The sequence below is a fragment of the Globicephala melas genome, chromosome 1 (assembly GCF_963455315.2).
Source record: "Globicephala melas chromosome 1, mGloMel1.2, whole genome shotgun sequence".
Taxonomy (NCBI): domain Eukaryota; kingdom Metazoa; phylum Chordata; class Mammalia; order Artiodactyla; family Delphinidae; genus Globicephala; species Globicephala melas.
The window spans coordinates 35,447,116-35,470,683 of record NC_083314.1 but is presented as its reverse complement, the minus strand read 5'-3'; the positions used below and the strand labels follow the sequence as shown (position 1 = coordinate 35,470,683).

General features: G+C 50.6%; 1 protein-coding gene across 1 annotated transcript; it reads left to right on the top strand.

Annotated features, from left to right (window-relative positions):
- Positions 1–11,795: 11,795 nt before the first annotated feature.
- On the top strand, positions 11,796–20,763 carry PIGR (polymeric immunoglobulin receptor). The gene is made up of 10 exons (XM_030872677.3): positions 11,796–11,885; positions 12,616–12,960; positions 13,701–14,351; positions 15,546–15,878; positions 16,443–16,766; positions 17,673–17,847; positions 18,240–18,358; positions 18,995–19,126; positions 19,250–19,308; positions 20,342–20,763. The coding sequence occupies exons 1-10, from the start codon at positions 11,843–11,845 to the stop codon at positions 20,435–20,437; spliced, it is 2,277 nt and encodes a 758-aa protein (XP_030728537.2). The 5' UTR covers positions 11,796–11,842; the 3' UTR covers positions 20,438–20,763.
- Positions 20,764–23,568: the final 2,805 nt, after the last annotated feature.

The window sequence follows — 23,568 nt, the reverse complement described above, 5'->3', positions numbered from 1 at the left end:
AACGGCAGTTATAGGCATTTCATCCGTCCCATCTTATCCCACTTGTCCAGCTACATTCGTGGAGACCATCCACAGTGAGCAATGCCAGAAGGGCAGCGGAGTTCTGGGGGAGGACTAGATGGCGTTGGCCTCCCCTTCTCTGTCGGTGGCTGGGTCAGCCCCAGGTCTGGGAGCAACACGCTAGTGGTGCCAATCTGAAGGGCTGGACCTGCAGAGGCGTGTGGACCTGGCCCCCTCCCGTCTTCCCTGGATCAGTTCAGGATGCAAATGGGAGCCCTTTGCTGCCTGGGGAAACACAATTCAGAAGATTCATCTGGGGGAGTAAAGGCTTTGGGAAGTGGAGGAAAGTGCCCAATGCTTGGTTCTCAACCCATCCATGCCATCAACTCACCATGCAAACCTGGGCAAGTCATTCCACTTCCCCTCCCTTGGTTCCTCATGGGTCAGTGGGGCTCTGTTCCAAAAGCCTATGCTGTCCCTTTCATTTGAAGCTGGACAATAAACACCTTTTAGATGCCAGCCACTGTCCATATTACAGTTAAACTCCATACCATAATTATGGGGTAAGTGTAATTAGCCCCATTTTATAAATGAGAATACCAAGGTCCAGAGACATTAAAAAACTTGTCAAGGGTCCCCCCGCTAGTAGGTGGCAGGGCTCCTACATAAACCCAGGGCGTTCTGGGTCTGGAGCTTGGGAGCTTTCCACAAGGCTACACTGCCTGGCTGGTGTCGCTCTTGGTGTGTTGGGGTGATGACTCCTCAGTTAAACCATAAGCCCTTGGGGAACAGGGATGCATACCCCTGCATGTCTCAAATCTCCCTGGACCTCGAACTTTTTGTGGGCGTAATTTTGTGGCAAACTGATCTAACTGGTCATGGGCATAGTAGATGCTTGTGGTAGGCTGAAACACGACCTCCCAAAGACATGTGCACCTCCTGATCTCTAGAATCTGTAAATGTTATCTTATTTGAGAAAAGGGTCTTTGCAGATGTAATTCAATTCAGGATCTTGAGATGAGGAGATCATCCTGGATTATCCGGGTGGACCCCAAATGCCATTACAAGTGTCCTTATAAGAGAGGCAGAGAAACATTTGAGATACACTTTCAAAAGACAACGTGAGCACAAGGACAGAGATCGGAGTGATGCGGCTACAAGCCAAAGAACGCCAAGGAATGCCAGCAGCCACCAGGAGCCAGAAGAAGCAAGGATCAGGTTCTTCCCCAGAGCTTCCGGAGGAAGCACGTCACCCATGCCTTGATTTCAGACTTTTGGCCTCTAGAACCAAGAGATAATACATTTCAGCTGTTCTAAGCCACACAGGTTGTAGTAATTTGTTACAGCAGCCACAGGACTCTAATGGGGTGCTCGATCAAAACACAGAATCCTAGAACTGGAAAAGCCTTGGAGACCATTTGGTCCAGCGCCCCCATTCAACAGATGAAACGACTGCAGCCCTAAAGGAGGAAGTGATTTGGCAAAGGTCGTTCAGCAAGTTAGAGGCAGAGCCAGAGCCACGATATAGGTGTTCTGTCCCCAGACCAGGGCTCTGGACTTCCCCACACTGACTCATGCTGAGTCCCAGAGTCGTGAAAGCCAAATGAGAAGCCGTTCTCATTATTATATTCTTCTCATATGATTATTTTAAGAGGGAGGGGGAGCTTTTAAGCAGATGAAGTGATGGCAGTTTTGGAGGTATAATTCCTGTTGCTATCATCACTGTTGAGTTGGGTAGTTGGACCCTCTTGGCCAGTATCTCCTCTCTCAGGACTGGGATGCAGGGGCTATGTCTTAGGGCCAGTGGGTTCCAGGTGGCGAAACCACAGAGAAAGAGGGGAAGCTGGGGGACTCTAATCACACCACTAGCATGTGGCTGAGCCCAAAATAGGACGCAGGGTCTTGACTTTGTGGCTCTTCCCTGGGTTCTACTTCTCATTTTCTTCTTTCCCTAAGCTGGATCACTAATCCAGGCGGGTCTTGGATATGTAGGGCAGGGCGGGGGTGAGTGGGGGAACGGTGTGCTAAGATAGTCTTGGGGACTCCTGGGAATACAGCAGGACATGATCGAGGAACCCTCCCACCATCACAGACTACAGGAATAGGAGTGGAGATCTGAGGCCCCCAAGGCAGCATGAGAAGCAACTGTTTCATGGATGTGCTTCCCTCCCTCCCCACAGGCTTACACTCATCAAGGTTCTGTCTTAGTGCTCGGTGGACCTCTCTTAACACCAACTCCAGCCCAGACAACACAAGGTATCCCTGCTTTGGAGGAGATCGGTTAATGAGACTAAGAAAACAAAACCTACAAATATCTTGACAATTGAGCTCCAAAGGAGAGAGAGAGAAGGAAAACCTTTGAAAGGAGCAGAACCAGGATGTTCCCCTAACTGTCCCCAAACCATCTCCATCTCCCCTCACATCCTCCCACTTCACATTGACCCTGGAACTGGGAGGAAGAACAATTGCTGAAGGGGAAGAAAGATGGCTTAGCTATCGATATGTCTTTGTGCTTTCCCGCCCACCACCATCAGGCTTAGATCAGGGCTGCAGTCGGGAGAGGAGGTTGGCAATGACGGAGAGGTCCAGAAGGGTTTGGAGATACCAGAGCCAAGGGGGCCTGTGCCTTGCTTGTCCTGTATGCAACTTTGGTGGTTAGCATCTTGCCAATGTCCTTTGCGGCCTCAGTTACATGGGGACAATTGAGCACAGAAGGCTACAAGGAGTGTTGGGGAGAACGTGCCTCTGAGGCACACGATCTCCCGGAGGCATCAGAAAGATGCAGGTGAGCCACGTTTGCCCTGTATACACAAGAAGGGCGAGGAAGGGCTGAGCAGGCCCGGAGGTCCTACCCGAAGGAGCCCAGACGAAGGGACAAGTAGAACACAGAGTGGACAACGGACCTCTCAGGATGGGCCAGTGTAAAGGCCACCCACCAGCAGGGCACATTACACCTCAGTGGATGGGACTATTTCCTTCCGGTGCATGAGGCCAACATAGAACCATGACAGAGCAAGGCCAGTGTGATGGGGCCCTCCTTCCCACTGCCTCGACAGTTACACTGGCACAAGCCATCCCCTCACCCAGGCCCACTTCCCCAGGGTTCACATCATCACCAGAGGAGAGAGGGGAGACAAAAAGGAAAGAAAATCCAGAATGAGACTGAGTTTTCAATCGGGAGTCAAGTGACTGAGATATCGTTGAACTGGACCGACTTTGCCCAGAAGTGACTAGGTAACTTTTCTCTTACATCAGTCAGATTGTGGGTTTAGGGTCTAAAATTAAGCTCCACAGTAGAGAACCTGGTTTCTTTTCTTGCCATCCAAACCTGTGATCGCGAGTTGATAGCCTGCTGTGACTGAGTGGTTAGCTAAAATAAGACCTGGGCTCTGACTGCCTTGTGTTTTTCCGGGACTCTATTTCCCCTTTCCTCCTTCCCCTTTTTGGGATTCAGTCCGTAGGATGCTGTAGGGAGAGCCTGGGCCAGACCTGCGCAGGTATGATGGGGCAGGATTCTGTTGGGGGAGCATGGTGAGGGGTGGAGGACGCACATGTGTGTTGGGGAGTGGGGTTCACTTGTGTGACTCAGGTCGTTTGGGGAACTCCTGGGAGTCCTAACTGGGTCAGGTCAGGGAGAGCACCAAGGACTAACTGAGTCAGGGAAGGAGGTTTCTACCCCAGCTCTGCCTGTCAGCGCCCTCTTTGCCGAGGCGCCAAGCCCAGGTTCCAACAGGATTCCGAGGTCTGCCATCCGCGGGGGAGCTCAGAGGCAGCCAGAATCTCCAATTCCTCTAGTGAGTGAGGAGGGAAGAGCACGGTCCCCAGGGTCCTGGGAGCTCTGGAGCTGGCAAAAGCGGCTCTGCAGGAGATGCGTAACAAGTGGACTTAATCCAGGCTGAATAGCCCAGGGAGTGGGGGACATGTTGCCAGGTGAGTGGAGATATGAGTCCAAGGATGTGAGGCTATTCCTGCCACCTATACCCCTTCCGATGCATATCGATTCCACGCCGTGCCCTGGGCTAGGTGTTTCACATCTAATATCTGGTTATATCCTCAACCTGTAGGTTTGGTATTACTCTCCCTATTTTCCAGCTGAAAAGAAATATGAAGGTGACTTGCCTAGAATCTTGCAGCTAGAAAGCAACAGAACGGGCTCTTCATGCTTGATACCCTATCTCACATCCTGCAGCTGTAAAGATGTAGGATATTCCCAAGGAACAGAGTCTCCCAAGGTCAAGGAGAAGCAAGTGGTGCCAGGCAGGAACGCCAAAAGGAAAGGAAAGCAAGGGATCTGGGGGAGTCACGTGCCACTGGCCAGCCGCCATGCCCATGGGAGAGTGTCCCTTTAAGAGCCCAGGTGTGGGTCAAGCGCCACACACGGTTTCAGTTTTGGCAGCAGCATCCAGTGTCCTGCCAGAGGCTTCTAGAAAGGCAAGGGTTGCGGACTGGTCAGCAGGCTGTGCCCAAGAAGCTGACAGGATAGAAGGAAGTGGTTAACAGTAAGTGTGGCTGCCCTGGGATCCCCGAAGGGATGCCATCTGGGAAGGGCCCGGGATGGTGTCTCAGGCAGTGCTCTCTGCGTGCATGACTCCCAGCTTACAGAGAGTGGGGTGAGGAGAGCGTGGTCGCTGCTTGTGTGCTCGAGCCTGTTGCGGGGGAGTAGGCAGGCGCATCTCGGAAAGCTGAGTAAGGACGCATGGGTGGAAGCTCAGCAGGTGGGAAGAAGGGATGTCTTGGGTCAGCACATGTGGTTCTGCTCTAAGTTTGGTCTCCGAGTTCCCTACTAACTCCTTTATAACTTAACTGTGACCTTAGGTAAGTCACCTAATCGCTCTCTCAGTCTCGGTTTCCTAATGTGTAAAATGGGGATACAAATAAGGCCAATCACTTAGGGTGGATGTGAGATTCAAATGAGAAAACGTGTGGAATTGCTTTGAAAACTCTAGAGCGAAATAACAGTTGTTTGGTGTTTTTCAGTTCGGTTCAGTTATTCCAGGACTATTGAGCAGCAGAGAGACCTGGATAGAATAAGGCATATGCAGTGCTTGGCGCGAGGCAGGTACTCTTCTAGTCCTTGAAGCTTTCCACCTCCACCTTTCTGGTGAGGGCACAGGCAGCCCCTTATTCCCGGCTTCGAAGAGCCTCTGAGATCCTTTCCAATTTCAACCCAGCTTTGCTCTCGCAGATTCCTGCCACTTTGAGGTGTAGTGTGTATCACTGTAACATCCTGCACCTGCTAAAGTGGGAAAAATGAGGTCCTTCCTAGGAAAGTGAGTGAGGCGGGCAGAGACCCCTCCCAGGCATAGGCAGCATTCCCCAGTCCTGATGACCTGGCTCTGCAGCCCGGAGGCCTCAGACATAGGCTTTCCCCTGGCCCAGCCCGACAGCATCCCCAGGCCAGCCAGGGGACCCTCCGGCACAAGCACAGATGCTGCGCAAGCTCCGTCTCTCACCACCCTCACTTCCCTTTTTGCAACTGCCCCAGGCCACCTAAGCTGCTGGCGCTGTTTTGCACCACAGCCTTCGCCATCACTCTCCCCCTTCACTAGGGGAATTACAGGTCCCTGAACACCTGGAGACGAGATATGCCAATTCATGGGTTAGGGAAGAAGGCAAGTCTCTGGTCTGCCCAGAGCCAGCTCTGAAACTCTCCATCCATCTCTCTCCCTGGCCTTGGGTGTGGTGATGTAGCGGAAAGAGCAATGAACCAGGAGCCAGGAGAGCAGCTAGCTGTCTCTTAGCCTGTCTCTTAGCACCTCTAGACGCTGTGGCTTTATTTTACAAATAGTGTGATAGCAGCAGCTTCCAAGTAGTAAACACACTTACCCTTGGCTTTCACAGCTTCATTCCCTTCCCACCTGAAACAAACCTGGGAGGTAGGCAGGGTAGGTATCACAATCCCATTTTACAGTTGAAGAAACTAAGACTGTGAGTTAATGTGAGTGGTGTAAGTTCACCCGGCAAGTACAAATGACAACATTTTGGGGCAGTCATTTTGATATGGTCATGGGGACATTCTGACATCACCTAAAAAACACAATACCCAGCTTTATAAACAATAACATTATTCAGGCATGTGCTCAGCAGAGATCCCCTCATCTACGTCTTGCCCCTCTTTGGGTGGGCTGAAGCTGGGAGACCAAAGTCCCTGGCATTGACACAGTGTGATGGAGTAGAAAGAAGGTTTGAAGGCAACGTGTCTGGTTTTAGGAAACGAATGTAGCATGCTGTACACGTGGTAAGTGCTAAATAAATAGCAGTCAGTATTATTTTTTCAGGAAGAAATTTCTCTGTTGGCACCTACCTCCGGGTTCAAATAGAGTCTCTTCACAGGAACTACCTTTCCTGTGAAAAGCAGAGAGGCGAGAACTGGACTAACTTCTCCTCTGAGATTGGATTTCCTGCTCCCTCCCCTCCTGACTGCTTCCTCTCAACTCTAAGACCCTCTGCAGTACAGCACAGTGACTAAAATCTTGTACTCTTGACCCAGAATGCCTGTATTTGAATCCCATCCCAGGCACTTACCTACTGTATAACTTTGGACAAATGTCTTACTTCTCTGGGCCACAACTGTCTCATCTGTGAAATGCATTTGCCCATTTTATCCTACCTTCTAGGGTGGTTGTGAAGATTAAGTGAGTTAACACATGTAAAGCACTTGAAAATGACTCAGTACGTGCTAGCTATAATTATGATCCCTCACTTCTAACCTAGTTCTCTTTCAGGCCATGCTGGTCTAATCTGAGCAGCTCCCCCCAGTCTTCAAAGGACGCTCAGCAAATAGACTTCTGTTCTCTCACTCTAAGACAGGAAAAAGAGAAGACTGTGTTGATTTTAGAGAGGATATGGGCAAGGAACTATTTTTTTTTTAAGCCCAGCGCCCTGTTTAGAACTTTACATATGTTGCTTCATTTAATCCTTACCGCGACTCACTCTACTAGGTACAATTGTCTCCAGTTTACAGATGAGGACTTGGGGCTCAATGAGTTTAAATAGCCTGCCCCCAATCACACAAGCCCCAAATAAGAGAGACGAGAGCCAGGCTGAGGAGTCCGTGTTCTGTGCTATTCTCCAAGTGCACAGCAACCGTAAAAGTTAAGTGCACAGACCCTCACCCTCCTGTGCTAAGGAGTAATTGCAACCTCTTACGGTGGAAGAGCACTTTACACTCTTCAGAGTGCTTCCATATATATTAACCTGTTATTCCACTCCATAGTCCCCCATCCCACAGTAGCCCTTCAACTAGAAGAGTCAGGGACCATGATGCCCATTTTACAGATGGGCAAGTTGAGCCAGCATATTTTGCCCAAGTGGTAGAGCTCTTCTGGTAGCCTGTGACAGAGCAGGACTCTGGACCTCTGGGTTCTCTTCCATCCTCCATGCTCCTCTTCATGCTACTTTCCCTTGAGTGCCCAGAACCAAGAAGCTATTGGGCAAAGTGAGAGAAATCAGCCCTAACTTTGCCCTTCTCAGAGAGGGAATGAGATTGTAACCATTCCCAATCTAATCAGTCTTTGCTGAGCAGCTGGTCTTCGCCAGGCACTCTCTGGAGAGCAAGGCCTTCTGGAGGTGGAGAGATTGATTTCAGTTGACTCTTAACTTCCAGGAGCTTGCCATCTGGTAGAGTAGTGAGGTAAACACTTACACATCAGGGTAGAATGGGATGGAGTCAATAACAGGGGTTCTCAGTCTTTGTGGAAAGGCCATCTGAAAATCCACAAGTCTTATTCCCAGAGCTTCATGGAGCTTGTATCCCAAATGCTTAATTTCTGCTGAAGTCTTGCATTCCGACTTTTGACAGGAATGGAACCAGAAAGTCTTGGGTCTTTCTAGCTCATATATCTTTTGGACCCTGTGGCTGCTCTCTCTCCATCTCCCTGCCCACTGGAGTTCCGATTCCTTTTCCCCAACACTGCCTTTCCTTGGAGACTCTCCTACAATCCAGGGCTTACATAAACTTCATAACCTCTCTTATGCTCCTGCCTGCCACTACAAGTCTGAGGCCCTTCCAGACTACACAGACTGCCCTCCATCCCCTAGCGATGCTGTGGTTTCCAGGCTCACTCTAGTCTGTGCTCGGCCTCTGCACCCATGGGAGAGGAGAGTGATAGTCCCACATGGACCCAGTCAGTGCCTCTCCTGGCCATTCAGTCCAGGCCAAGGAAAGCTCCTTCCCCAGCCAGACCAGCCACTCGCTGCTCCTCTGAGCCCCAAGCTTCCTGTTCCCCCAAGTTCACACTCACAGGAAGTCAGAAACTGCCCACTTGGCTTCAAGTCCCCATAGTGCCTGCTTCTGTTCCCTGTAAAGCCCCGGAGGCTGTGAGAACTTCAGCTGACCCCCTGCTGTGTGCCAAACAGGTGAAGAACCCAGAGTTGCTGAGGGCCTGTGCTTGCCAGCAGCCAAGCCAGGACCTGGTCCAGGAGAGCCTCCTCCCTCTGAAAAAGGAGAAAACCCTAAGATTAGATGGACAGAGATTTGACTCCAAGCCATGAGAGCTGAAGACCAACCACTCTAACTTCAGGGGAGCTATAGCTAGATTAATTCTACGAGGAGATAGACTCTATTATTCAGCAGGGCTAACACCCTGCCCCAACCCACAATGGTGTAGACATACGTTATGAATATATCAGGGTCGGTAACTTGGTAAAATGAGAATGATTTAGAATATCCCAGCCTGACTAGTGAAAATACGGCTCCTTTTTTTTTTTTTCTTGGCGGTACGCGGGCCTCTCACTGTTGTGGCCTCTCCCGTTGTGGAGCACAGGCTCCGGACACGCAGGCACAGCGGCCATGGCTCACGGGCCCAGCCGCTCCGCGGCATGTGGGATCTTCCCGGACTGGGGCACGAACCCGTGTCCCCTGCATCGGCAGGCGGACTCTCAACCACTGCGCCACCAGGGAAGCCCATGGCTCCTTTTTAAGAGCCAGAAAATGTGCCTTCACGCATGCTATACTAGCCCATGTAGATCCCAAAAGAACGGGTCCCTCTGAGCATCCAAGTAGTGATAATAGGGTAGCGATTCGACCCCACTCTGCTGTGGAGTCTTGGGGCCAATAATCTCTTAACCCTTAGATTTCCCGTCTGCACATGAAGATATTATTTATCCCTTGGCTGGCTGAGATGATGGATGAAGTCATATAAGAAAAGAAGGTGGCAAAGCATCTGGTGCATACTAGATGTTATGCTCTTTCTTTCCTTCCTAAAGCAAATCCTTTGACTCCAGCCCCGGCTACCATGGAACTGGGGCCTCCCTGAGACCTGAATCTCCCAGGTTTGGGAGAAAGTCTGGTTTTGAGAGGAAGGGATTTCAAATGATTCGCAAAGCCCAGGGTCCTTTCAGCTGCGAACAGAGAAATTGTGTTTCAAGTTTAGCTTTGAGCAAAGATTTCCTGCTCTTGAGAGCATGGGGACACGGGAAGAGTCCAGTACCCCTGGGGACTGGACTGTGTGTTTCCTCACCAAGGTCAACTTCTACCAGATTTGCCCTCCCCCTGCGCATGCCTGGTGATCTCATCCCTGGTGTGAGGTTATGCAAAGGGTAATGGGTACGTGTGCGCATCCTCCCCCGATGTGGACCTTCACAGCCATCCAAGCATGTCACAGATGAGAGAAGCCTGGGCTGGCAGTCGGGACCCCCGCTTTGGAAAATCTGGCATCTGACTCTATGTAACCCAAGGCAAATTGCTTTTACCAATCCAGAGGAGGGGTTGCATCCCCCAGCTCAGCCTATGGGAAGACCGACCCCAGTCTCACAGAAATATTAGGAAGCTTGCTGATGTCAGGTGAGAACAGCGACCAGAACCAGAGAGCTGCTACTGGCTTGGGCTCCTCAAAGCACGTGGCTTTGTGTCCGCCCAGTGGCCACTGCATCCAAGGCCAGCGCAAATGGCGGGTGGTAGAGTCCTTGGGACTCTGCAGCGAGTCCATCCCAAGTGCTCCAGAGGAGAGAGACTTCCCAGGCCTCTGACCCCTGCCCCCACCTGGGAGTCAATCCCATGGCCACCACGGTGCCCACTCAGGTGGTCCTGCAGCCAGCGTTGCCTGAGCACATCCACACTGGGAGGGACGTTGGCATTTGGCTAAGGCCCCACCCCAGAAGTTAATCATTGGCCTGGTATGAAAAGTCCAGGGCAGTTAACCAGAATCAAGAGAGCCTCAAGCTGCCACCCGACACCCATATCTGCCCCCACCCGCTCCTCCTACTCTTCTGAAGAACCGGAGAAACAGAATACCTTTATCTCCACAAGGAAATAAAAAGGTGCCTTGCTGGGAAATTCCCTCACGGAAAAGAAATAACCGAGATAAACAGCTCTATTTCCTTTGGCTCAAGCTAGCGAAGGGCGTCTCTGAAAGTAGGAACAAGGCCAAGGCAGTAAGGGAGCCTGGGAGATGCGTCTCCACGCTCGCCGCTGCTTAGAGCTTCCTTATCTTTACGGGTGCTGGTTACTGCCCAGCACTTGTGAACACAGTTTTCTCCTTTCACACTCTCTTCATCAAGTCCATTCCAAAGTTGAAATCCTGTCACAGTCCGTGGGAAAGTGGGGACTCCCCTCTTCGCCTCTCTCCTCCTTTAGGCTGCAGTCTGGGTCCAGAGGACAGCTGTGGTCAGGCTGGGCCCTGGGGCCCTCCACCCTCCCCAGCCCTGGGCTATGTCCACAGATGTTACAAGGTCCACACGTGCTGCACCCTCTGAGTGGCCTTACTTTGGATTCTCCATCTTCGTCGGACCCACCTCAGCAACCAGGATAACAGAGGCCATCACACCCACATTTTGAACCCCAACCCTATAACTGAGCATCTGGGAAATCGTGGGCAGATCACTCAGCATCTCAAGATCTTGATTTAAAGGGAACTTATAGAGCTCCAGTGAAATAGTGTAAATGGCAATGCTTTGATAAGCAAAGGGGGCTCTACAAGTAACAGGAATAAGCATGAGGGATAAGCATCCCACTCTATTTGAGGTGCAATACAGTGCAGTAAGAGAGGATCAGGGCTTAGATCCTGGGGGTCAGACAAAGCAGGATTCAGGTCTTGCCCACCTCCTCCACTCCCACCCTACGTATCCCCACACTTAATCCTCGTGTGAACGCGAGGAAAGCACTTAACCTTTAAGCTTTCATTTCCTCCTGTGTAAAGTGTGGATAAGAGTGCCCATCTCCTCAGCAACAACAACAACAACAAAAATAGAATACCCACCTCCTTGGGGCGATATCAAGTTTAAATGAGATAATACAGGTACATTATTTAACACAGTGCCTGGAACATGGGACAAAGACCATTCATGGTGGTTATGACCATCATCATCACTTTAATCCTTGCTAGGCTGCCTCTAGGCATCTCTACTTACTCATATGACACGCCATAAAATATGCCAGCCCCCCTCCACCTCCCAGGGGTGTAGGGAGGGCGGCTGGAACAGAGGGATGGAGCCATTTCTTGGTAGTAACCAATTATCCGGTGAGCTGTTCCTGAGCTGTAACGGATCTTGCCCAGGACCGTGACCCCCGGACAGGGATAGAGAGGAAATGACCCATGTGCGTGTCCCTACCCCAAAGGAACTTTGCAGCTTAGTTGAGAAGATGAAAATCTACTTATACCTATTAAGGAACAAAGAAGCATTGTGGATAATGGGACTTTGAACTGTAATGGGAAAGGCGGAGCCATTCATTCTTCCACAGGTTTTATGTCGGTTACTGGAGATACAAAATCAAACAGGTGTTGCAGGAACTCGGTCAGCTAGTCTTGGAAGACAAAGGCACTCCATCACCTCATGCTATTGTCTTTCAGCAACCACTCAAGAAGGCGGCCTGGGTGGCACAGCCCCACGAGATCCTCCAGTGATGTCGCGCCTCTTCTTCGCCTGCCTGCTGGCTGTCTTCCCAGGTGCGTCGGCCAGGTCCCAGCCCACCCCCATCCCAGACCCAGTTCCCTGGGGGCTCTGAAATCAGGCCCGTCCCCAAGGATGTCCTTTGCAAAGCCTGGACTCCCTTGAGGAGTAACCGCACAGACGATGCAGAGAGGCCACATCTGAAAATGGATTGGTGAGCCAGCGCTGGGGATGGGGAACAGAAATGGCGCTCCCACATTTGAAGGTCAGGGGTCTGGTGAAGGATCTTCACTGGGAATAAAGAAAATAAGACCTTGACCTTGAACGAAGCATCACTATGAGTTGCTTTGTTTGGGGGTTTTGGGGAAATGACTTATCCTTGTGGCTCTTAATATTTTTATCTGGAAAAAAAAAAAAGAAAGTAATCTGTAAAGCATTTTCAGAAATATAAGGAAATAACAGATAACAAAGGAAATAACGTAGCACCCCACGAGGGTGGTTTAAAAATATATATATATATACACACACACAAGGGATATCACTAAATAAGTTTGTGATTCCGTTTTCCTTAGAATGGTTATCATTAATGAATTACGATTAAAATTTAAGAATTGTTCAATAGTTTGGCAATTTAGCAATTGCCTAGCTGTAGCACATGGTAATTAATCCACAGAAGGCACATGTCTTGGGAGGAAACGTTCATGTCCTCGGCGTGGGCTGTCTGGATCCTCTCAGCGGGCTTTACCCTCCTGCAGCCTCGGAAAGTCTCTGTCTCTGTCCCCACAGTGGTCTCCATGAAGAGTCCCATATTCGGTCCTCAGGAGGTGAGCAGTGTGGAAGGCAGTTCAGTGTCTATCAAGTGCTACTACCCGGCCACCTCCGTCAACCGGCATACCCGTAAGTACTGGTGCCGGCAGGGAGCCAGGGGCCGCTGCACTACCCTCATCTCCTCAGAGGGCTACGTCTCCAAGGACTATGAGGGCAGAGCCAACCTCACCAACTTCCCAGAGAGCGGCACATTTGTGATGAACATCGGCCATCTCACTCGGAATGACTCGGGGCTCTACAAGTGTGGTCTGGGCATTAGCAGCCGAGGCCTGTCCTTTGATGTGAGCCTGGAAGTCAGTCAAGGTAAGGATCCAGGTGCCTTAGACTTCTGGGGAAAAGTGAGAGGGAATCATCCCAAGAGCAACAGGAAGGCCTGAGGAAGGATCTCCTGAGAGGGCATGGGGAAGGCTATGGGTCCATCTGGAGGAAAGGACTTTGCATAATAGAACATGGAAACGAGACAGACGGGACCTACTTGGTGGTGGGGTGCGGGGGCACTTTTCTAGGTCTTCAGGGCCTGAAACATTTCAGGTTTTACTAAGGCTCTAACTTAGAAGAGCATGAGGAGGACAGCTTCTCTCATTAGATTTGTTGCAGGAGGGACAAGAGGCCCATGAGCAGGGAGAGATTCATAGGGTTCCTTAAATTCTTGCTATTAGAGCACCCTTCAGATCAAGACCTTGGGTCACCAGAAGGCTTCTTTTAAAATATATTTTCTAACCTGAGATCCATTAGTCCATCAAAACTCTCAGCGTAAATAAAATGATCAGTTCTTGCCCAAAGTCCACAAGACTGGATGTAATAAGTGATACAGGTGTAAGTATCAAGACAGAATAGAGGAGGGAGAGATGAGTGCCAGCTTGGGAAGCCTTCATAGAGGAGGCAGCAGTAAAGTTGGGCCTTGGTAGATATTCCGACAGTGTCCCTCTGGAAAAGAGGGCACTCCAGGTGACAGGCACACCCAGCCCTCAAGGGGAACATTGAGTAGTCCTATGTTGCAAGAAAGCAAAATCACAACTTACCCCCCACCCCTCATTCTGCAGCTCCTGGGCAGATAAATGGCGTCCACGTCTACACAGCAGAACTGGGCAGAAAAGTGACCATCAACTGCCCTTTCAGTGCTGTGAATTCTGAGAAGAAGAAATCTATGTGCAAGAAGACAGGCCAGAGCTGCGTGCTAGTCACCGACTCTACTGGGTATGTGAGCCCCAGCTACAGCAACAGAGTACATCTCAATATTCAGGGTACCAACGAATTAGCGTTCAGCGTTGACATCAACCACATCCAGCTCAACGATGCTGGGATGTACGTCTGCCAGGCTGGGGATGATGCCAACGCCGACAAGAGCAATGCTGACCTCCAAGTGCTGAAGCCCAAGCGTGAGCTGATTTATGGAGACCTGAGGGGCTCAGTGACCTTTGACTGTGCCCTGGGCCCCGAGAAGGCAAATGTGGCCCAATTTCTGTGCCAGGTAAAAAATGCGGAAGCTTGCAGTGTGATCTTCAACACGCTGGGGAAGAAGGCTCAGGACTTTGAGGGCAGGATCCTGTTCACTATCAGGGATGACGGCTTCAGAGTGCTTGTCACCAGCCTGAGGAAAGAGGATGCGGGGCTCTACCTGTGCGGAGCCAACCCTGATGGTGAGCCTCAGGAAGGCTGGCCCACCCAGGCCTGGCAACTCTTCGTCAATGAAGGTGAGACCTGAGAGTGGGGAGAGGGAAGAGGTGGGCCGTCTGGCAGGGGAGAGCCTCACTCGCTCCCTGTGAGTCTATTTAATCTCCATCAGTCAGCTGACAATAGCTGCTCACTGACGAGCCCTGGATCAGATGTTCTGTGGGCAGCTGTACACGAGAGCTATACGACATAGCCTTTGCCTTGTGTGATCTCCTAACTCTTCTTCTCTGTTATCAAAGGCCTTTGATGGCCGTCCCTGATCAATAGGAATGAGGGGAGTGAAGCTCCTGATTGAGACCCGACCTGTAGATTGCCTGGGTTTCAGGGAGCCATGGTGAGGACATAACACGGAGGCTACCTGACCCTCGAGCACTATGGCATCTCATCCTTCACACTCAGATGGAAGAAGTCTTGACTTACGTTGGTCGCAAAGCTTTCCCAGGAAGGCAATGCCCCAGCTTCTAAAATCTCCCCTCCAACATCTCTTAGGGTTATTTGTTATTCAGCAGGTTAAATCTCTGCTTCTTCTCACCCTGGAGCACTCCACACAGAGTTACCCTCATGAGACACAGTGAACCAGTACTTGAAGTTCATGGTCACTGCCCTTGTGACTTTCCTGTAAGGGGCTCACATTCCCTGTACATCATTTCTCCATCTAGCTCGGTCCTCACCACATCCCTCAGCATCTTCAGTCATCTGGGGTTCTCATGGAACCTCAACTTTAGCTTCTTGGAGAGAAGCCATGCTTCTTCTCTTGGACATGGCCCTCAGTCGGGGTGCTCAACAATTAAACTTATCTGTGCTACATAGTGTATATTTTAAATCATACTGTTCTAATACATTTTCTTAATTTGGAGAAAAAACATCTGGCCATTTTGTGGGACAAGCTAATAAACAGACAAAAACTTACCTAGGGGGAGATTTTGTAAGAAGCCTAAGGAGAAAGGCTAATAGTCTCTCTTTACACCCCTTCCATTCTCTGCTCAGAATAAGGTGGGGAAGGAATCAAGGTCGCCAGACCAGTGGGGAAGTCTCCTGGAGGCTGGGTGAAGGCTCCAGTGCTGGGCTCTGTGACATTAGGAAAATCTTTTTCACTTTCTCAGGAGGGTGAGGTGATTGGTCTAAATGTCACTCTCCACCCTGGCTGAGCCCACGGGGAAGAGGCTGCCCAGACTACATTTCTTCTTCCTTCCCATCCCTGTCTGTGCTTCTAGAGACCATGATTCCCCCAAGTCAGCCTGTGGTGAAAGGAGTGGTGGGAGGCTCCGTGGCCGTGTCCTGTGCCTACAACCCGAAGGACACAGACAGCCTGAAGTACTGGTGTCGCTGGGAAGACACTCAGGGTGGCCATTGCCCGCAGCTGGTACAGAGCAAGGGGCTGGTCAAGGAGCAGTACAAGGGCAGGCTCGCACTGTACGAGGAGCCAGGCAATGGCACCTACACCGTCATCCTCAACCAGCTCACCACCCAGGACGCCGGCTTCTACTGGTGTGTGACAAGCGGCGATACTCGCTGGATGTCCACGGTGGAGCTCAAGGTTGTGGAAGGTAATTGCTGCACTGGGGCAAGAGGGAAGGCAGGCAGCCCCAGGTACCCCTCCAGTCAGCAGCAGCAACACCCCTCAACCACTCTGCCTCCCACCTTCCCCCACCTCCATGCTGATGGAGAGAGCCCACCTGCTCATACCTGTATCAAGCACCCATCCCCGTCCCGTTCACACCTGTAACAAACCCTTTCCTGCCCCACACTCTTCAAACTACCACACCTCCAGCGATCAAGAGTATCGGCTTCTTTTACAGTATATACGGCGTCAGCTGAGTAGAGTATGGCTGTCTTGAGTCTAGGAGAGCAGATAACAACGAGGAAAGCAAATTGAAGTCATTAGCAAGGTCTATGGTCTGTGATGGACTAGAGTGACTCACGGTGGTCACCAATAATCTATTATAGACACATAATTACAAGTGCTTTTGTGTTCAGTATAGTGTGTTTATTTACCATGCTGTCCAAAGAGGAAATAGGCTGTGGACAAAGCACCCCCCTAGTCCCCCCGTCACTTTTCTGCAGCATCACCAGCGCCGACCTCTGTGCCTATTTCTCCCTCCCTGCTCCAGGAGAACCAAGCCTCAAGGTACCCAAGAATGTCAAGGCTTCGCTGGGAGAGACCCTCAAGATCTCCTGCCACTTCCCCTGCAAATTCTACTCCTATGAGAAGTACTGGTGTAAGTGGAGCAACCAAGGCTGCAGGACCCTGCCCAGCCAGGACGAAGGCCCCAGCCAGGCCTTTGTGAACTGCGACCAGAAGAGCCAGGTCGTGTCCCTGAACCTGACCTCCGTCACCAGCGAGGACGAAGGCTGGTACTGGTGCGGAGTGAAGGAGGGCCACAAATACGGAGAGACAGTGGCTGTCTATGTGGCGGTGGAGAAGAGGGTGAAGGGTGAGTCTCCGAGGGCCATGCCCACGTACCCTGGGACCCCACAGAAAGCTGCCTAAGAGCATCTCCATCAGGGGTGGCCCCTAGGGTTGGCTATAAGAGGCGGGGGTGGGGAGGGGGGTAGATTATGCCCCCACCTGGTCTAATTTAGCCTTCCAGAAAGGGCATCCCAATAAATATACAAACTAATTAAAAATAGTGGATTTGCCATTTAACCTCAGTTTCAAGACAAGTCCCATAGTTGCTCCTTCAGGCCACTTTGAAGCCCTTTCTATACAGAGAGATCTTCTTCTATATGTAGAAATGTCAAAGTCACTGTTATATGCGTCATACTCTGCCAAAGTCTGCTCAAAAGAGGGCCAGATAACCTTCATGTACAAGGTCTGATAAAGAAAATCGGGGCAATATCTTCTAATAAGTTTGCATTTCAAGCCCCTTTTTAAAATATCACATGAAATGTTTTATCCCTAATGAAGGTATTTTTAGTCCCTCCAGAAATCCGATTATGTCAGCATCCAGTTGGTCAGGCTCACTGAGGGAGCCCTACCCAAGCTATCACCAGGGGGCAGCACTATGGCGCCCAGCCCTGTAGTCAAGAGGCCCTGGGCAGGGTTTCAAAGCTGTGAAAAATCTCCCTGTCCACAAATGATGGGTCAGTCCTTATGCATACCTGGATCTAATGACATGGAACCCTGCAAATGGAAGTGAATTTGCTATGAATGAGACCGAGGTCATCTGTGACAAGCTACTGAAGACCACCAGTCCTGTTTCTCGTGTCCTTCGAGACCCTATCCTAACAGTCTTGAAATCTCACCCTGACCCTGGGGTTCCTAATGAAGTCCCACTCCTCAGACTCCCTAAACTCAAGGACAGAAAGAACCATAATCCAGCCCCCTCTGCTCTCTCCAGGGTCCCAGGATACCAGTCGAGTGAATGCTGCTCCTGGTGAGGAGGCGATAGAGCCGAGGGCCAGGGAGACTGAGAACAAAGTCATTCAGGGTCCCAGCCTTTTTGCAGAGGAAAGAGCAGTGAAGGATGTTGGAGGTCCAGCTGGTGGGAGCGGAGCACCTGCAGATCCCGGCAGGTGAGGAGGGATTTGGGGATTCCCACCCGGAGAACATTCTGGAGACCGAGGACCTGAGGTTGGTCCACCAGGCCCAAGGAGGAGAGCCTGTCCACTTCTTGACAGCGGAGGCAGCCCTCACTGCCTCGGTCTGTGCTCTCTGCCCTTCTCCCGCGACCAGTGCAGTGTTCACCATTCAGTTCAATTTCCCAGTCCGGGGATGCAGGCAAGGCCCGGTCCTCAGCTTTGTCCTGTCTAGGAGGGCTTCTTAGAAGAACAGAGCTCGGGCGGCTGTATCAGGAGGACACAGTGGATTAACCAGGAAGGAAGAACTGGCTGGAGACAACCGGCCAGCACCTCCTGGGATCCCCAGTGTCCCTTGCAGGGACTAACTAAATTAATGCTCCCTCCAGCTCTGCAGGACAAGGTGGGAGCTCCAAAGCGCTGGTAACCCTGGTGCCCCTGGCCCTGGTGCTGGCTGCAGGGGCCGTAGCGATTGCAGTGGTCAGAGCCCGACACAGGAAGAATGTCGGTGAGTCCCGGGGTGCTCCCTGCCCCCCACCTCCAACACTGAGCCTCAGTCCTGGCTCAGAGGCACTGAGGGGAGTTGCCATGATTTGTTCCCTTTTATCAGCTCAAAGGAAGGGTCCAGGAAAGTGAGGTGGGGAATAATAAACCCATACATGCTCAAAACTTACAGTAAGTGCTGTGGTCCAAATGCCGTCATCTCTGCTGGAAGTCCATCTTCAATTGCTGCGGGTCTAAGTTCAGAGGCATCGCTGCTGGGGAGAGGAGGGCAGGGTGCTGGGAAACCTGGGCTTCCAGCCTGGTGTGAGGACCAGTCAGCTGTGTGACTCGGGGTGTCCCAGTTTCATACCTCTGGTTTCCTCACGGCTCAAGACAGGGATAAGAATAAACATCTCTGAGGACAAAACAAGGTCCTGGGCATTGCAAGTTTGCAGAGTGATGAAGAGAGGTCAGCGACTGTTGAGTCTAGATTGTCTGTGAAAAGGGACTGGGGAGGAGACTCGGGTCACTTCTAATCTGCCTTGGGTCCTAGTCAGAGACGAGCAGCAAAGAACTTGCCCCCCTTCAGCTCTCCTGTGGGGCTCCCTCGGGGACGCCCCGGTCCCCATCTCTACACCAACTCCTCTTTGCCCCCTGACAGACCGGATTTCAATCAGAAGCTACAGGACGGACATTAGCATGTCAGACTTTGAGAACTCCAGGGATTTTGGAGCCCATGACAACATGGGAGCCTCTCCAGACACTCAGGAGACAACTCTCGGAGGAAAAGACGGTACATCCCTCACTCAAGGGAATGCCCAGTCCCTGGGGAACAAGAATTAGCCCTGACTCCGCATCTGGGACGGGAATAGGAGGCCGGGGAGGGCTGACCCACCCACCCCTGCTCTTCACACAGAGTTCGCCAACACTACCGAGGATGCCGTGGAGAAGGAAGAACCCAAGAAGGCGAAAAGGGTGAGAGCAAGGAGGGAGAAGGAGGCCTCATGTGGGTGACGAGGAAATGCAGCATGAGGGACTGCAGTTAGACATCAGGAAAAACCACCTCAGAGTGGGGCTGGTGCCAGAGTAGGGAAGGGGGTGTAAACAGTATTTGGAAAGTGCATCTTTCTGGTTGTGGTGTTGACCTGGCTGAGGCCCAGGCAGGAGGTAAGCTGCGTTTATAGGCTGTAAACTGGCAGGAGGGAGGGAGACGGCAGTGGGGGGGAGGGGGCAGGGGGAGTGGTTGGCAGGGGATGAGGAAGGCAAATGCATTAAAGATTCAGCCACAGGGTGGGCAGGTCAAATGTCAAACGCTGGCCATGGGACCCATAGACTCAGGTCACCACCCTTGCTTGAGGGTTTGCGGGGACCAGCATTTTCCCTGGGCCCGGAAGACATTTGCTCGTGGGAGGTACTGTTAGTCACTAGAGGCCCCTTCCCACCCCAACCAAGTGCCATGTTACTTGAAATCCTGCCTGCCTTTGGGTCACATGTTACCCTCTCCTCGTACTTCCCTGATCCCAAGGCACTAACGCTTGTTATCATATCTACTTTCCCTGGCGGCAGCAGAGATCCCAGCACTGGGAACAATTAGGGGAATGAGTCAGTCCTGGAGACAGCCTTCCCCTCCAGCCTGGTGTTGTGTCTCTGAACTGGTAGAGAAAGAAAAATGTAAACCTCGTAGCTGACGCCAACCTAGGCCACCTTGGCCGTGACCGGGGGCAGGGCTTCCGGGGACGGGCCCAGGCAACAGAGATGGTTCCACTCCATGTGTTGGAAGGAGGTAGTGAGACAGAGGGAGATATTTTTAGAAGCTGCAACTTTCCATTTCTCAAAATTAGTCCCTCTTGGTGAGCACGGTGGCTGGAATGAGAACAGTGGGTGAACACAGTCTTGGGTTGTTTAGGCCAAGATTATGAATTTAGGATACTTAGTGCATCCCCCCCCTCCGACCCCCACTCTCTGAGCCAACGCCCCAAACACTGACCCCTCTCCTGTTGCCCCCTAGTCATCCAAGGAGGAAGCCGACATGGCCTTCACCACCTACCTGCTCCAGACCAACAACATGGCCGCTGCCACCCAGAACGGCCCCAGAGAAGCCTAGACAGAGCCCTGGTTGCACCCATCCCTCTGCACGTGGCAATCACGTTCTGAATCACGTTGATCCTCAGGGCCCTCAGCTCCGGGCCTCCACTCCCTGCACTCACACCCCACCTAGGCTTTTCCTACCTGTCCTCAGAGGGTATGTTGGTCCCTTCTCGGTGGCATCCAAGCCTGGCTTACTTGTTCCTGTTGGGGGTGAGGTGACGTGAGGCATTCCCACCTACAGTTTATTCCTAATGAAAGAACTAAGGTGTGGAAGGAGAATTAAGATCTAAGGGGACCTCTCAGAAAGAAAAGGGACCACAGTGGGTGGAAAGACAATTTCAGAAAGCCATTCAGGGCTTCTCTGCACCCTTGTTTTGGGATGTCAGTGGGATTCTCCCTTCCACTCCATCCCCGAGTCTCCCAATCCCCCACTCCCTTCCATCTTCTCTTCTTCTTTCCCTCATTAAAAATACGCATTTGGATATTCACTAGATTCCATGTGCTCTGCTAGACACCGGGACACGTAGGCCACAAACCCGGCTAGCAACCTTTCTAAAAACATCACTGAATCCCTGGAAGCCACAGCATCTCTGTGTATTTACACACACTAAAATCCTCATCAGGTATTCTCACCTCTGCCTATATTGGGAGAAACCATAAAAGGTCTGGAGTCCTGAGGCCTTGGGGATTATGTAACATGGGCATACATACAAGGAATCAAAAACACATTCTTACCATTTTCCAGGTGAGAAAATTGAGGTCCTAAGAGGTGAAGAATTTTGTCCAAGGGCAAAAAATGAGATACACTAGTGTCAAAGCTAGATTTTGCATCTCCTGTCTCCATACAAGAGCCTCTGCTCTCCTGATGGAGACAGAATTCTACAGGAAGGGGGAAGAGGAGGAGAAAAATGTAAATAGCGACTTTCGCAAGCCCCACCTCAGGGAAGACACCCCTTTCCCTTTCGGTCACTCACAGAGACCTAATCGTGTAAGTGAATGGTCAAACATTCATAACCCCTGTATTTGAAGAGTTCTGAGTGAAAGGGGAGAAAAGAGGGGGTTTGATGGTGCCAGGGAGGGGCTGATCTCCAAAGAGCTAAGGTTTTAAGGTCTTTTTCCCTCTAAGCTCTGCACTTCAACTAGCACCTACAAGCTGGGACTTGCTAACAAATCAAAAATGTGAATTAATTAATAATTAAAGACAGTGATTGCCACCAAGGAGGCTCAGACTGCATTTGTCCCCCATACCACTTGTTTCCCAGGCAACCCTTTCAGAGCAGTTTGCTGTAGTCCCACTTTTAGACACCCCAGGACATGTATCTAAACCAGAGTTCCCCCACCTCCAGTGCTGGGCTGAGGGAGGCTAGGGGACAGCTTGCAAGTGGGACCAAGATTCTCTTCAATCAGAGAACACTTTGGGGTCTACACCAGTGGTCAAGATGCCAAAGCTCTGTAATGAAAGACTATGATGGAATAAACTGAAAGCAGATATAACCAGTGCTCCTCTTAGGCATTAAAAAAAATCTTGGTACAGAATCCATGGAACACCTGACCTTAAATCTCATACCTCCCTGGGGTATCCTCCAAGATCAAGAGGCTAGTAATCAAAACTCAAGTAACCAAATGAATAGACTCCTTCCATAGACTAGAGGCTAATTAGATGATGAGTTTGGTTTTAGAATAGTTGACCCAAAGCCTCTTGGGGGACAGTGATTAGGTAAAGGACCCCCTCGTCTCCTAAGGCCATTCCTAGGTTCTGCTAAACGTTGCCATATCTTATAAGCTTCCGTGCCACCCCTAGACTCTTCTTCAGGGTGTCAGTGTGTAGAGAGTTCTCTCTTGGAGAGAGTTCTTCCTGGCCGTCTAGCCCACCTGATGTGGGATAGAACCTATGTTTCTATCCGGGCCTTGAACATAATGCTTTCCATGCTATGTGCTTCCCCAGTCTGGATCGCAAAGCATTGCAGGAGAACCAAAACTACAAGGTATGCTAGAACCCATCACTCTTTTACCCTCAGGAAGCTGCTCCCTGACCCACCAAAGAGTCATGCCTGGGGCAGAAGAATTAAGATACAGCTTCTGTGTTAATGCAACAACCTACAAGCCAGTCCTGAACTTAGGCAGTCTATCCCAGTCCCTAGAATCAAAGGCCAAGAAATGTCACTAAAGCTGCAATCTTGTATTATTCTTAACTGACATTGTCAGTAGGTGACAGCAAGTTTAGTAATATGACCTGCCCCAAATCCACCTGCTCTGCATGCAGCATGTTGGACAGAAAAACCTTCCTATGAATAAGGAAGCTGGTCTATAGCCTAAATGGGATCTCTAATAAGTTAAAAAGTCACCAATTTGCGGGAGTATATTAATTTCCTAGGGCTACTCTAGGAAGTACCACAAACTGGGTGGTTTAAAATGACTGTAATTTATTTTTTCACCATTCAGGAGTTTAGAAGTCTGAAATCAAGGTGTCAGCAGGGTCGGTTCATGTCAGCAGGGAATATCTGTTCATGTCTCTCTCCTGGCTTCTTGTAGTTGCCAGCAATCCTTGGCTTGTAGACGCATCACATGCATCAACAAGGACGCATCACATCCTGGGCTTGCATTCATCATCGCATGGCCTTCTCCCTGTGTGTTGCCCTGTGTCTTCACATGCTTTCTTATAAGGACACCAGTCATTGGGTGGAGGATCCACTCTAATCCAGTTTGACCCCATCTTAATGAATTACATCTGCAAAGTTACTGTTTTTAAACGAGGTCATGTTCTGAGGTTCCAGGTGGACATGAATTTTGGAGGGACACTATTCAGCCCAATATAGGGGAGTAACAATCAACTGTGAGGTTGATAATGATACATCAAATAACAAGGTTTAGTGTCCAGCAACCACGCAGAGAACTATTTCAATATTTCTGATGGCAAGAAAACCTTCCTCAAGTTCTTGAATTATCTTGATTTTTTTCTTTTTAAAAATCCATTATGTAACAATGATTACACATTACTAAGACCCAGTAGTGGTTGAGAATCTGTTTATAGCAGTTGATTTTTGTTTGCAAAGCTAAATATGTGTGTATATATATATATATATATAATTTGTCCAAGACTTTCCCAAGACTCAGGACGGGTCATCTCTCCTAAAAACAGCAGACAGC